The sequence below is a fragment of the Sus scrofa genome, chromosome 14 (assembly GCF_000003025.6).
Source record: "Sus scrofa isolate TJ Tabasco breed Duroc chromosome 14, Sscrofa11.1, whole genome shotgun sequence".
NCBI lineage: Eukaryota > Metazoa > Chordata > Mammalia > Artiodactyla > Suidae > Sus > Sus scrofa.
The window spans coordinates 24,206,967-24,221,594 of NC_010456.5; the positions used below are offsets into that span (position 1 = coordinate 24,206,967).

At 44.4% G+C, this 14,628-nt stretch overlaps 1 protein-coding gene across 2 annotated transcripts in view; it reads right to left on the bottom strand.

Moving 5' to 3' along the window:
* Positions 1-14,628, bottom strand: part of ADGRD1 (adhesion G protein-coupled receptor D1) — a 181,604-nt gene that overhangs the window by 147,300 nt on the left and 19,676 nt on the right. Inside the window, exons 4-5 of one of the 2 annotated variants that reach the window (XM_021072216.1) lie at positions 14,366-14,461; positions 11,152-11,274 (exon numbers count right to left, since the gene is read on the bottom strand). In XM_021072216.1, the coding sequence (XP_020927875.1) occupies positions 11,152-11,274; positions 14,366-14,461 (219 nt within the window). The remainder of the gene's footprint in view (positions 1-11,151; positions 11,275-14,365; positions 14,462-14,628) is intronic. The other variant, XM_003483408.3, reaches the window with a different exon arrangement.

Sequence of the window (14,628 nt, forward strand, 5' to 3'; positions counted from 1 at the left end):
TTCTTTCTCAAAAAGACCAAAAAAAAAAAAAAAAAAAAAAAAGGAAGAAATATACAGCTGTCCCAAGAAAAGATGGATACATTCGAGTGCATAAATATTATAAAATTCTGCAAGGCAAAAAATTTACCATGACAAAATCAAAAGACAAATGACAAACCAGGAAAAAAAATATTTGTAAAACATTTAACAAACAAGAAATGAATGTCCTTACTATATAAAGAACATTTTATAAAGAAAAGCATGATCACTAACGTTTAAGGAGAACCTACTTTGAGCAAGGCAAGGTGCTCCAAGAATTTTACATTAACTCTTTTAATCCCCCTAACAACCTTATGAAGTAGGTGTCAGTATAGTTCCCATTTTTAAAAATGTTTTATTTTTCCTTTACCACCACACCTGTCATATGGAGGTTCCCAGGCAAGGGGTTGAATCAGAGCTGTAGCCACTGGCCTACGCCACAGCCACAGAAACACTGGATCCAAGCCACATCTGTGACCTACACCTCAGCTCACGGTAATGTCAAATCCTTAACCCACTGAACAAGGCTGGGGATCGAACCCACGTCCTCATGGATGCTAGCTGGGTTCTTAACCAGCTAAGCCACAACAGAATCTCCCTAAGTTGTGTTTCACTTGCTAAATTGAGGGGGTGTTTGCTGCACAGCCGCCAATAACCAGAACATAATCTTACCTGGAGCCACTTGATAAATCCCCCAAAACTAATCTTACATGTCTTCAGCAGACCTTGGGCAGTCCACAGAGAATGAGTCCCTTTCCTCACCCCGAAGTCCTTCCCAGAGGCCACCACAAGGATGTCCCTCTGAATCACTACTCTGGGCAGCGCGTTCGGGGGAGAGGCTGCTACAGGGTTAAGACCGTAGCAAGGAACCACTCCATCTTTTCCTGCTCCCAAGTGGACAGGGGTCAAGCATGAGGTGGCCCCCCACCTGAGGGAGGCCCCCCACCTGAGGGAGGCCCACATCCACCTTCCACGTGGTGGTGTGAGGGGCCTCAGGCTTATCCACACCTGTCGATGATGAGTGCCGGCTTTCCAGCCAGTGTCCACTAGGAGTACTCAGAGCCCCAAGAGCAGACTTGAGGACGTTCTGGAGTACGAAGCTGGGGACACCGTAACCAAAGCCATCATTTCACTTCCTGGCTGAGGTCTGCCCTCGGATAACACCTGTCTCAGTCAGCTTGGCCTGCCATAACAGAATGTTACAGACCAGGTGGCTGAAGTGACAGCTCTTTCTGACAGTTCTGAAAGCTGGAAGGCTGTGATCAGATTGCCAGCATATTGAGTTCTTGGCAAAAAAACCCGCTTCTTGGTTTTATCTTCATGTGGCCTCCCATGGTACATGCACACAGAGGGAGAGAGAGCCCGGCTTCCCTCCTCTTCTTCTACGGCATTGATCTCTCACCTCAAGGCCTCATCTAAGCCTAACCACCTCCCAAAGGCCCACCTCCAAATACGATCACATCAGGGATAAGGTATCAACCTATGAATGGGGGGGCGCGGCACACATTCAGTCCACAGCAAAAACCTCACTCAGTCTTTCAGTTATTCATTCAACAAACATTTATTCCATGGCTGATACACGACAGACGCTATGAACAAGGGTCTGCAGACAGAAAAGTGAACAGACCCACAGGCTTCCTGGACTCCTGGACCTGGTACCATGCAGGGCAGGAGAGAGACAGACATGAGTGGTCACACAGGAGTCTCCACAGGGACAGCTGTGACAAGGGCTAAGGTGGAGACCCGTGGGCCCCAAGGCACAGAATAGGGCACCCTCTAACCTTAAGGTCCTGAGACGCCAGTTGCTTTGAGGCCTGAGATCTGAAGGGAATGGGTGTTACTTGGATGACAGATGGCCCAGGAGGAAGGACAGCAGGCCCTTTAAGGAACAGACTTCCCACCAGCTTTGTGAACAGATGGGGTGAGGACGTTTTGTAAAAGGGAGGCAGAATTCGGCTCATGGGGTAAGTGTGGGCCAGGAGAGACCTGGGTCTGAGAGCTGGGTTAGGTTAGAAGGGAAATCTGAGATTGTACCTCTGTATGGTTTTCCTCCCAATCCCCCCACTAAACCTGGGCCTCGTAAGAACATAGTCCTCTCTCCCAGGGGTCTGGAGCTGAGACGTCTCACTGGGCTAAAATCAAGGTGTGGGCAGGACTGTGTCTTGGGGGAAGTTCCAAGGAGAATTTATTCCATCCTTTTTCCACCTTCTAGAGATGCCTGCATTCCATGGCTCCTGGCCCTGCCACCATCTTCAAAGCCATTATCACTTTTCTCTCTCGGATTCTGCCTATCTGCCCCCTCCCTTTATTTTTTATTTATTGTTTTCTTTTTAGGACCGCACTTGTAGCCTATGAAAGTTCCTGGAGCTCAGGGTCGAGTCAGAGCTGCAGCTGCCGGCCTATACCACAGCCATGGCAATACCAGATCAAAACCACATCTGTGACCTACACCACAGCTCACAGCAATGCCAGATCTTTAGCCAGCTGGGAGAGGCCAGGGATTGAATCTGCCTCCTCATGGATACTAGTGAGATTCTTAACCTGCTGAGCCACAGCGGGAACTCCTGCCCCCTCCCTTTATAATAATACCTGTGATGATCCTGGGTCTAAATGCCAATCAGGACACTCCTCATCTCATGTGCCTTAATCATTCACCTTCCCCCACTGCAAAATGGGTAAAGAGGAGTTCCCGCTGAAGCACAACAGGATTGGCAGTGTCTCTGGGACGCAGGTTTGATCTCCGGCCCTGCACAGTGGGTTAGGGACCTGACATTGCCACAGCTGTGGCATAGGTCGAAACTTCAGCTCCAATCTGATCCCTGGCCTGGGAACTCCATAGGCCTTAGGGCCAGCAAAAAAAAAAAAAAAAATTATGTGGGATCACTGTGTATCATTTTTTACAAGTGCATGTTAATCTACAATTATCTCAAAATAAAAAAGATTTCATAAAAAGAGAAAGGAGCTCTTGCTCAGCCGGGAAGGCCTTTAATCTGATCTGGCTGGCTCCACTTCCAATTTTATTACAGCGTTTCTCAGGCATGGGAGTTGGATGTTCTCCCAGTTTGGGGTGAAGAGAGGCTATCCAGAATAGGGGCCCTTGGTTTCTTTATTGTAAAAGGAACAGAAGATGTCAAGGGAATCTACCAACCAGAGGATTCTAAGTGGGTTTTCCATGCAGTATGGCCACTGGGGAGGAGAGAGAAGCAACTGTGTAGGGATCTGGTAATGGAGCAGATCCTGCCAAGGGCTTGGGGGGGTGGGCGGCGGAGGGGGTAAACACAAACACAGACTGGGAGTTCCCTGGTGGCCCAGTGGGTTAAGGATCAGGTGTCACTGCAGAGGCTCGGGTCACTGCTGCTGGGCAGTTTGATCCCTAGCCTGGGAACTTCTTCCTGCCACAGGCGCAGCCAAAAAGGGGGGGGGGCAGAGAAAGAGAGGGAGATTCAGACTTTCTGTATAAGCTGAGAAAAGACCCAGACACCTAGTGGCAATCAACCAAGATCATGGCCCTAGACGTGTACTCTGATTCTGTAGGACCCTGAAGTATACTCTGTACCTCTGCATTTCAGCCCAGTACTGGCTGACGTGATAGTTTCTACCCACATCTTCCTAAGAGCTGATCATTCCACCCACTCTGGTCTTGGACACTTTCTCCAAGGGAATTTTAGCATATAGATATGCCTTTATCCCACAAATCGCAGTGTGAGAAGTTCCTCTCCTTCACAGTTCTGATTGTGACAAGGACAAAGTCCATTGGAAGGTAAGGAACAATTGCCGTTTTAACAAAGAAATGCCACAGCTCAAATTGAGAGCTGCTGGCAGGTAAGGGAAACAAACAGAATTCAACAATACAGGTATCTTCCACTTAGGGGATGATTACTGGTTTTCAATTCTTGGTGATATAAAGTTTCCTTTTCAATTGACTCTAAGTAAAATGTAAAGAAAAAGAGTAAGTATTATAATAGAGTTATGGTACACGGATAAAAAAAAAACAAACATAAAAAGCAGTTTAAGAGTATAATTTAAGAATTGCTACTCTTTTCTTTTCCTTTTAGGGCCATACCTGCAGCATACAGAAGTTCCCAGGCCAGGGGTCAAATCTGAGCTGAAGCTGCCACAGCAACACCAGATTTGAGCCACATTTTTTTTTTTTTTCAGGGCCTCACGGCGACATATGGAGGTTTTCAGACTAGGAGTCTAATTGGAGCTGTAACTGCCAGCCTACACCACAGCCACAGCAACACCAGATCCAAGCCGTGTCTGTGACCTATACCACAGCTCACAGCAACACCAGATCCTTAACCCACTGAGGGAGGCCAGGGATCGAACCCGCAACGTCATTGCTCCTAGTCGGATGTGTTTCCGCTCAGCTACAACAGGAACTCCTGAGCAGCATTTCTGACCTGCGACGCAGCTTGAGGCAATGCCAAGTCCTTGACCCACTGAGCGAAACCAGGAATTGAACCCACATCCTCACAGAGACAACGTTGGGTCCTTAACCTGCTGAACAGCAATGAGGTTGTTGTTGGAGTCAACCTCCAGCAAAGAATCAGGAGTCTTAAAGACATTCTATTATGATTGGAAATTTAGATAATTGCATCCTTCAACTTCCACCAATTAAAGTAAATAATCCACTCTAAGACTTTGGCATAAACACATCCTGCCTCAATGCCTTGATAGCCTAAGTTGCCTAAGTTGAGTTAAGGGGATGATGTGCCATTTTTGGCCCACTTTAGGACTATGAGGATAGAATTATGTCTGGCTGTGTCAGTCCCCTTGGGTACAATCTTCAAATGATCTACTATGATCCACTCAACATGGTGGAGACCCATGGGCCAAAAAACACAAAGAGAATGGTTTCCAAGACTTTCTCAATCATCCTAAAAAACACAGAACAGTTGAGGAGCAAAGGGTGAGGCTACACAAGAGAGACTTACTCTTAAAGTAGAAACATTAAAAGAGATAAACTCCAAGGCTCAGAATTCATTGTCTTCTCTGATGCTGTCTGCTCTTTACTTGACAAAGAGAAGTTGGGAAGATGTAAAGCTTCAGCACCATATCCTTAGACTTTTTCCCCCAGCTCCATGATTCCAAGATGAGGAAGTAACAACCAAGTGAGGTAGGAGAAATGACTTAGCAAAGAACAAAATCTGGAGAGAAAAAGATCTGACGGTCATAGTGGCTGAGGATCTGGATAACAGAAGAGACACTGGGTGAACGCTGAGGAATTCCATCTCTAGCCATAGTTGAGTTTGCAAGAGTAGAACAAGCGCTGTGTGAAATGCAGTGAGAAAATAGGAGTTTGAGATTCGCAGATAGATGCTATGATCTATAAAATAGGTAAACAACAAGGACCTACTGTAGAGCACAAGGAACTATATTCAATATCTTGTAATGATCTCCAATGAAAAAGAATCCAGAAAAGAACATGTGTGTATATGTATAACTGAATCTGCTGAACACTTAAAGCTAACACATCAGCTATACCTCCAATTAAAAAAAGAAAAAAATTTTAAAGAAGTGGAGTTTTTTAATGAATTTTCTCTTACAGAGGAGTTGGTTTTTAATTTTATGAACATTTTTGGGAGGCTGCACCCACGGCATACAGAAGTTCCCAGGCCAGCAATCAAACCCCATTCACAGCAGTGACAACACTGGATCCTTTTCACTAGGCAACCAGTGAAAAGTTTACAGGAAACTTTTGGATATTAACTTTTAAAAATGAAATTAATCACTGTGAAAGAGGCTGTTTCTGCAAACAGTAAGCCAGGCTATTTGGATCCACCCATTTTGCCAAAAACAGTTTAGAAAGTTGTTTCAGATGTAAAATCTATGAGAACCAACATAATCCAGCCAACAAAACATATCTGTGGGCTAGAGTCAGCTCCAACATTACAGTCTATGAGAATCACCTGGAGGGCCTGACTAAAAACCCAGATTCCCAGGCCCCATCCATGGAGATTTTTGCTTCAGTGGGTCCTGGGCTGGAACCTGAGAACTTTCCTTTTTAACAATCTCTGCAATAGACCCTTTACTGATGGTCTATAAACAATCCTCTGGGATACTATGCACTAAATCGTGGTGTGGCTTTAGGCAGTCTTGAGCCCTCTCTGGGCCTCAGTTTCCCCATCTGTGAAATGGGTGTCCTGAATGAATACTTCTGAGTCCCCACCGTGGATTCCAACATCCCTGTAACCCCTGATCATCTAAGGAAGACAGAAGTTGGCTCCCTACCCGGCCGGCCTGTCTCTGCCAGACCCTGCTGGAAATTTCTGTCCTGAAACTCCATCCTGCACATGTCTTAGGGTTATGTCGAAGTATTTTGAATTTAGTAACCTAATGCAAAAAGTCCTCTCCAAGCCGACAAGGGACTGTGGATGGTGACATTTCCCAGCTGCTGCCTGGAGCTGTAACAGGCTTCTCGGTGTTTACAAATGGAGGAAGCTCTAATGCTCGAGAAGGGGAACAAAACCAAGGGTGAATCTCCAGAGGCAGGAAAGATAAAGCTAATGAGTAAAACAGGAAGAATGTCTTTCTTGGGGGGAGCCAAGGTGATGCAGAGTTGAACTTGCATTCGAGGTAATGACTCAAGATGCAATGTAGCTCAATATCAGAAATAACTTTCTGGAGTTCCTGCTGTGGATCCAGCATTGTCTCTGCAGTGGCTGGGGGCACTGCTGAGGCATGGGTTTGAACCCTGGCCTGGGAACTTCCACATGCCTAGGGTGTGGCCAAAAAAAAGAAGAAATAACTTTCTGAAAGTCAGAGGAATGCAAATAATGGTTCAGGCCCCTTTAGGAATGGAGAAGGACACATGGTGGGTGTTATTCAAATGGGGGCCCATCAGACACTGGCCCCGAAGAGGCATTCAAAGGAACTGAAGCATCAGAAAGACAGACTGGAATGGAAAGAGAAGGACAAATACCTTATGATATCTCTTATATGTGGAATCTAAAATATGGCACAGGGGAACATATCTACAAAACAGAAAGACTCACAGACATGGAGAGCAGACTTATGGTTGCCAAGGGGGAGAGGGAGGGAGTGGGATGGACTGGGAGTTTGGGCTTGGCAGATGCAACCTATTCCATTCAGAATGGGTATGCAATGAGGTCCTGCTGTACAGCACAGGGAATTCTATCCAGTCTCTTGGGATGGACCATGATGGATGATAATATGAAGAAAAGAATATATACATACACATACATACACATGTGACTGGGTCTCTTTGCTGAACAGCAGAAATTGACAGAACATTGTAAGTGAACTATAATTTTTTAAAATAACAAGAAAGAAAGACTGGAAGTATCTGTTTAGTCAATGGTGGATCAAGCATCTATGATGCAGATATTCATCCCTGAAGATACTGCGATAACCAAGACACAGCCCCCACAGAGCTAAAGGCCAAGGAAGGAGAACTGGAGCTGGCAAGACGGTGCTTGTTAAGCAAGGATTGGCTGGAGTCTGAAATGGCTGTGTAGTTACAAGGGGAGACCTTGAGACCATAAAGATCTCAAAAACTTCCCCTGCATTTGCACCCGGTGCCCATGAGAAAACTTCCCAGGAGGCACCACTGACCAAAAAGCAGGTGCTACAGTCAATTCAGAGACTAGAGCTGGTGGAGAGACTCCCTGGGATGGGCAGGGTGTGGGCAGAAGGGCTTGGAGTGAGCAGCCTGGCAGAGAAAGAAGATTCCACGTTCTATCTAAGACCTCGGAGATAGAAGAGCTAAATAGCTCAGATGTTTTATCCTTTTCTGACAAGCCCTAACCTCAACTCTGTCCTCTGAAACATTCTTAAAAAAAAAAAACAAAATAGTCGAAAATATCAACAGAGACCATCAGAGAAGTGGGAAATAACAAACAGGAAAAGAGCTGACCTCTTGGACTGGGTGTGAGGAAGGTTTCTTTAACATTCTTTCTTTAAACACTGGTTTTCTGAGAAGAATAATGGGTTGAAATCAATGATACTGCAATAAAACTTTTAGAAATGAAACAAAAAAAAAAAACCTGTATGGCACAGGGAACTATATCCCGTCTCTTGGGATAAACCATTATGGAAGATAATATAAGAAAAAGAATGTATATATATATATATGTATGACTAGGTCACTTTGCTCTACAGTAGAAATTGGTACGACACTTTAAATCAACCATAATTTTTAAAAAATAAATAATACAAAATAAAAGTTGACTACTACCCAGGAAATAAATTAATTAAAAATGAAAATGAAAAAAAAAAGAATAATGGTTATACATTTGTTCCCACCAGCATGTCCCCCCAAAAAACATGGAGGAGGCTAAGTCGTTGTATTTGAAAAGGCTAATCCAATGTGGACAAGTTTTTTGTTTGTTTTCTTTTAGGGCTGCACCTGCGGCATATGGAAGTTCTCGGACTAGAGGTCGAATCAGAGCTACCGCTGCCAGCCTACATCACAGCCACAGCAATGAAGGATCTAAGCCACATCTGACACACTGAGCCACAACGGGAACTCCACAAATGTAGGTCATTATTGTGATTGGTCCAAGCATGTCAGCTCCTGTAGGAGGGTCATACCCAAGCAGGCAGACTGGGTTAGGACCCAGACCCTAGTGACAGGAGGGAAGTCTGGGGCCACGCACACTGGCTATGACCTCTGGACCAACCACATGCTGGGAACACATCAGCGCTCAACCCCATAGGGAAGAAGGTACTTCAACGGACCCAAGGTAGAGATACAGAACTTGGACTCAGAGGTTAAGTGGTTGCTAATGTCACTGCAGAAAGGACTGGAATCCAGGCTGCTTGGCCCCAAAGCCCAGGCCATTAAGGTGCTCTGTGTCCAACTGGCCCCATGGTCAGAGGCTCAGGAGTCTGTGATGAATGGAAGGGCAAGGTCCATCCCTGAGATTCAGTTCCACCGGAGGAAGTGCAGATTTCTCAGGAGAAATTGTAAATCCAGACTTTTTTGTTTTCCCTTTTGAGGACATGTGGTATATGAAAGTTCCCAGGTTAGGGGTTGAATCGGAGCTGCAGCTGCCAGCCTATACCACAGTCACAGCAACTCGAGATCCAAGCCACATCTTCGACCTACACCACAGCTCATGGCAATGCGGATCCTTAACTCACTAAGCGAGGCCAGGGATCGAACCCGCATCCTCATGGATCCTAGTTGGGTTCATTATTGCTGAGCCATAACAGGAACTCCCAGAAATCCAGATTTTTATGTCCCATTTTCCTATTTTTCAAAGCCAGCAGTTCATTCAAGAATGTTAACTCCATGCTGGCAAAACCAAACCCAGCCATAGGCCAGAGTCGTTCAGAGGCCTCTAGGTGACAATCTCAGAGTTCGGGTAAAACTCGCAAGTAGTTCTGGTTTCCAATAGCCCTGCTTCCCCACTCGTCCCATCGTAGTCACCCTTCAAGGGCTGGTCATTGGTGATAACCCCTAATCATCGATTCCTGGGACCTCCATGTGAGTCAGTTACAGCGGAGGCACCTTTCTTTGAGAGAGAAGCCCTTCCCTCAGACCTCGAGACAAACCAGGGAAGAGCTCCCCTCCCTGCCCTCCCCCACTCCCACCTCCCTGCCCCCAGGCACCGAAGGCTCTCCTGGCTGCCTTAGTCATTGTAGCTGAGGCAAGGCTGTTTTAAATTTAGAGACGTAAACAAGCCTGCTGTGTTTACAGGGCTGTTTGAACTCAGGAACACCTCGAACTGCAGATTTGTAAATCTGGCCATGGTTCTGGACCTCAAAACCATTTCTCAAAACTCCGGGTTCTTCAAAGTCCAAAATGCATCCTCCCATGTGTGATCGCCTTGTTAAGCTTTTGTTTACTTTTACTGGAACGGAGTCCATGTGGTCCAGCATCGAGAGCAATGCATTCATCACAGCGCTGTTTTGATAAGGCCATCAGATGTCCAAAAAGCCTTAGGGCTTTCAGACCAGCTAACATAAAACTTTTTTTTTTTCCCTAGAAAGAAAAATGTTCATTTGCCTAGGATCATGAAACTTGGAGACTTGAAGCTGATTTGGATGGCAGAGAACAATTTCCCAGAAAGTTTTGAAATGTGGCCCAAACATCTAGTGTCTGAGGTCTAAATACTAGAGAGCAGGTTACTTTTCATAGACAAAGAAGAACAGAACTTCTCTTTTGCATCTATGTGTTTTATCCATGGCATTATTTTATTTATTTATTTATTGCTTTTTAGGGTTGCACCTATGGCATATGGAAGTTTCCAGTCTAGGGAGTCTAATCAGAGCTGCAGCTGCCAGCCTACACCAACGCCACAGCAACGCAGGATCTGAGCCACTTCTGCAACCTACACCGCAGCTCATGGCAACGCCAGATCCTTAATCCACTGAGTGGGGCCAGGGATTGCACACACATCCTCATGGATACTAGTCGGGATTGTTACTGCTGAGCCAAGGGATTTATTGGCCACACTTGTGGCACAGAGAAGTTCCCAGGCCAGGGATCGACCCTGTGCCACTGCAGTAACTAGAGCCACAGCAGTGACAAACCAGGGTCTTAACCTACTGTGCCACAAGGGAACTCCCAGGACATTATTTTAACCACAGGCTTGTAACTTTCTGCTTGAACAATTGTTTCCACTGGTCCCCTCCCCCTACCTTGATGGATACAAAAGAAGCAAACCCCTGGCAGGAGTCTTAACAGACTCCTGCCCCGCCCAGACCCATGGCCAACATCCTGGAGCCAGAAATATCACTGGTGAGCAACCACACCATCAATTTACTTCCCACAAATGCCGTGGCCCTCTCCAACCCCACTGTGACATCACTGGGTCTGTTTTTTAGGGAGGGTTACTTTTTGTTTTTTCTCTTCGGGTTTTTTCTTTTTTAAAAAAAATTGTTGTCAGCTTGTTTTTGCATTACATGACTAAATGTTTTGCTCTCCCACCTCCGTGAGATGGTGTTTTAATTCTGTCTCCAATAGCATTCTCAGGTGTCTGCATCCCCACCCCTCCCCCTCTCCTGTCCCCTGTGTGATGTCTGCACAGATCCTACAGGGGAGAATTTCACATTCACATCTGCCACAGCCCACAGGAACAGATGCCACCTGACAATGAAATGAACCAAAAAAAAAAAAAAAAAAAAAACAAACAAAACAAACAAACCGACCGCATCACTCACCTTCAGGGCTGCACTGTGCTGGGTTAAAGATGCAAGAAGGTTTGTACTCTCCGAAATAGAGAAGTGTGATTCCCTTTTCCCCTTTGAGGTAAATGCCTTTGTTGACCTTCCCTTCTACAATATCTAAGTGAGAAGAATGTCAACATCACAGGTTAATAATCTCATGAGATTAAAAGTCCAAAGATGTGTCAGACTTACAGACAATGAACATCTCAATATATTGTATTATTAGTACTTATAATTAAGCCTTTCTAATGTTATCAATGATTATATCACATAATGGTATTTAACACTCATTGTTCAATTTAAACAGTATGTATTTGTGTGAATGTTGGATAACAAATATTCTATCCTATGAATTATTCTATCAATTCTTGGTGGTATAAAGTTTCCTTTTCAATTGACGCTAAGTAAGTAAAATTTAAAGAAAAAGTATTACAATATATTTCAAGTGGTATGTGTACATGGCAAAAAAATTATAGGAGGGGTTTAAAAGTGAATAAAATTTAAGAATCACTAGTCTTAAAGACATTCTACCATGATTATGTCAGGCTCACAAACAACTTACCTCTAAATATGTTGTATTATTTGTACTTATAACAAAGCATTTCTAACATTATTGATTATATCATGTGAAATCATTTAAATATTAATTGTTAAATTATAAACATTATTAGTGTGAATATTAATAAATATCCTATTAATTATTCTGATATATATATAAATATTCTATCCTATTAATTATTCTGATATATATATAAATATTCTATCCTATTAATATGTTATCATATGAATATCATGCCACTGTATAATATGCACTGTAATATGATATTAGAATTACTACAGTTGCCCTGGGAGTTGAACTTCCAGGATTGATAGGATCAGAATCTCCTGCTGTCCTAAAATTTCATTCCATCCACCTCTTGCATCATTCCACCCCCAGCTTCAGAGGAGACTTTCCAAGTGAAACACTTAGATTCAAGTTCAAACATAAAGCTACACTTGAAGTCTCTCTCCTTTTTTTTTTAAATTTTTCCTTTTAGGGCCACACCTGAGGCATATGGATGTTCCCAGGCTAGGGGTTGAATCAGAGCTGCATCTGCAGCCCTACACCACAGCCACAGTAACGCCAGATCCTTAACCCACTGGGCGAGTCCAGGGATCCAACTCACAACTTCATGGTTACTAGTCTGGCTCTTAACCTACTGAACCATAATGGGAATTCCCGCCCCCTCCTTCTGAAAGCCCCTGACCCTAGACATGGGAACCCATGATTTTAACAGAATGTATTCTCAGACTCTGGGAGGAAAACTCAGAGTCATCCCAGAGGAACCCACCAGCAAGACCTCCAGGCCAGCAGTGGCGGCGGGGACGCGAGCTCCGTCATGGTCTTATTTGGTCCCATCCCCACAGCAAACCTCTCTGATGGTATGAGTGTGATATAAATGGTTTACAGAACTGATAAGTGAGGACTATAAAAACAAGGGTGATTAGTCACATCTTGCTAACTGGGGTCAAGGTTGCCCAGATGCCTCCTCAGCTGTGGGGATGTGCCTCCTGCCTGGGGGCTTTCTGACCCGACCTCTTCTTCCCAGGCTCGGGTTTTCTAACAACCATGGGCATGTGGATTCCAACGTGAAGGGCTTCAGCGTTTTTCCTTACTGTTTTTAAACTCTTTAATATCTTTTCTTTTTTGGCTGCCCCGCAGCATATGGAGTTCAGATCCAAGTCACAGTTGCAACTTACGCTGCAGCTGCAGCAATGCCAGAGCCCCTACCCACTGTGCCGGCCCCAGGAGGGAACCTGCAACCCAGCACTCCAGAGATGCTTCCGATCCCATTGTGCCACAGTGGGAACTCCTCAACTCTTTAATTTTTTATCTATATCTTTTATTGCTGGGGGTGTGTGAAAATCTATATATTATAAAATTGCATGGTCAGGAGTTCCCTGGGGGGCTAGTGGTTAAGGATTTGGCATCGTCACAGCTGCAGGTCAGGTTCAATCCCAGGCCTGGGATCTGCATGCTTGGGGCATCCCCCCAATTTTTTTTAATTATGTGGGCAAATAGCAGTTACATAATTGAATTAGGCTGTATAAACCCTACACCATACTGCTCAATTGGCAAAATTAATTTTGGAAGCTAAACACCCCAGAGTTGAAAGAGCGATCAGGTTATATGTTGAGAAAAGACCAGGAGCGGGTCCTAAATTATCTGAACTGACTTTTGTCACTGATCAGAGAGAGAGCAAAATTGTTACTATTTCTTCTGCTCTGTGCTGTGTTAGAAAAATCTGAAACATATGGGCCCTGGAGGTTATTAAATAAGATAATAATTTAACCATGACTCTTGTGGGTGTGTGTTTTATAAAACAGCTTCTAATAATTAAAAAAATTCTGGCTACAGAAGAAATGCTGATTTTACTGTTTGTAAGAGATCAAGTGTTTGATGAGGCATTTTGAAAATCAATTTTAATTTTCCATTAAGAGGGCATGTTTTTCCTTCCCTAAAGAATATAATTCAGAAGTTCCCTTCATGGCTCAGCAGGACACGATAGTGTCCATGAGGATGCAGTTTCGATCCCTGGCCTTGTTCAGTGGGTTAAGGATCTGGTGTTGCCACAAGCTGCAGCTTAAGTAGTAGATGAAGCTTGGATTTGGCATGGCTGTGGCTGCAGTGTAGGCTGGCAGCTGCAACTCCAATTTGACCCCTGGCCTGGGACCTTCCATATGCTGTGGGTGTGCCCCTAAAAAAAAAAAAAAAAGAAAAGAAAAATTATATATAATCCATGTAAAGATCCAAACAAGGAGTTCCCTGGTGGCCTAGTGGTTAAGGGTCTGATGTTGCCACTGCTATGGCTCAGATTTGATCCCTGACACTGGGGAAAAAAATCCAAACAAGTTCCTTTTTAGAAAACATATCATCTTGTGTCTGTATTGTTCTGAAAGCAAGTAGCTGGTTTGGAAGACCCTGGTTGCTTGAGGTCATGTATATATATGTATATACTCCTCCTGGTATACTGCAATCTGTTGTACTTCCTTTAGACTGAACTCAAAGTCATTTATCTTCAATAGCCTGGATCTTCTGCTCTTTGCGGGGATACTTGCTCATCTGCTACTCAGGCTATAGCAAATTCGCGATAGATCCAAATTAGACTGGCCTTTAAATTCATTGCAGATCCCAATACGACAGAACACAGAAGGAACACGTGCTCACCTACAGTTGCAGAGAAATTTGAGTAGGCAGAGCCATTGGTATACACAAAGGTAGAGTTATGAGAAGGAAGCACAGTGAGGTTGTGGGTTCGCAACGCTGGGTGAAACAACAAAAGAAAAAAACACCATGAATGAGTGACACACACAAAAAAACAAATGGAACCAACATATCTCTCAACTTAACACACACGGAGAAGTGTGCCTTTCTCCCAACAGACATCTTGGGTTTTTTCTTCCGACCCAACCTCCCTCTTATTTATTCCG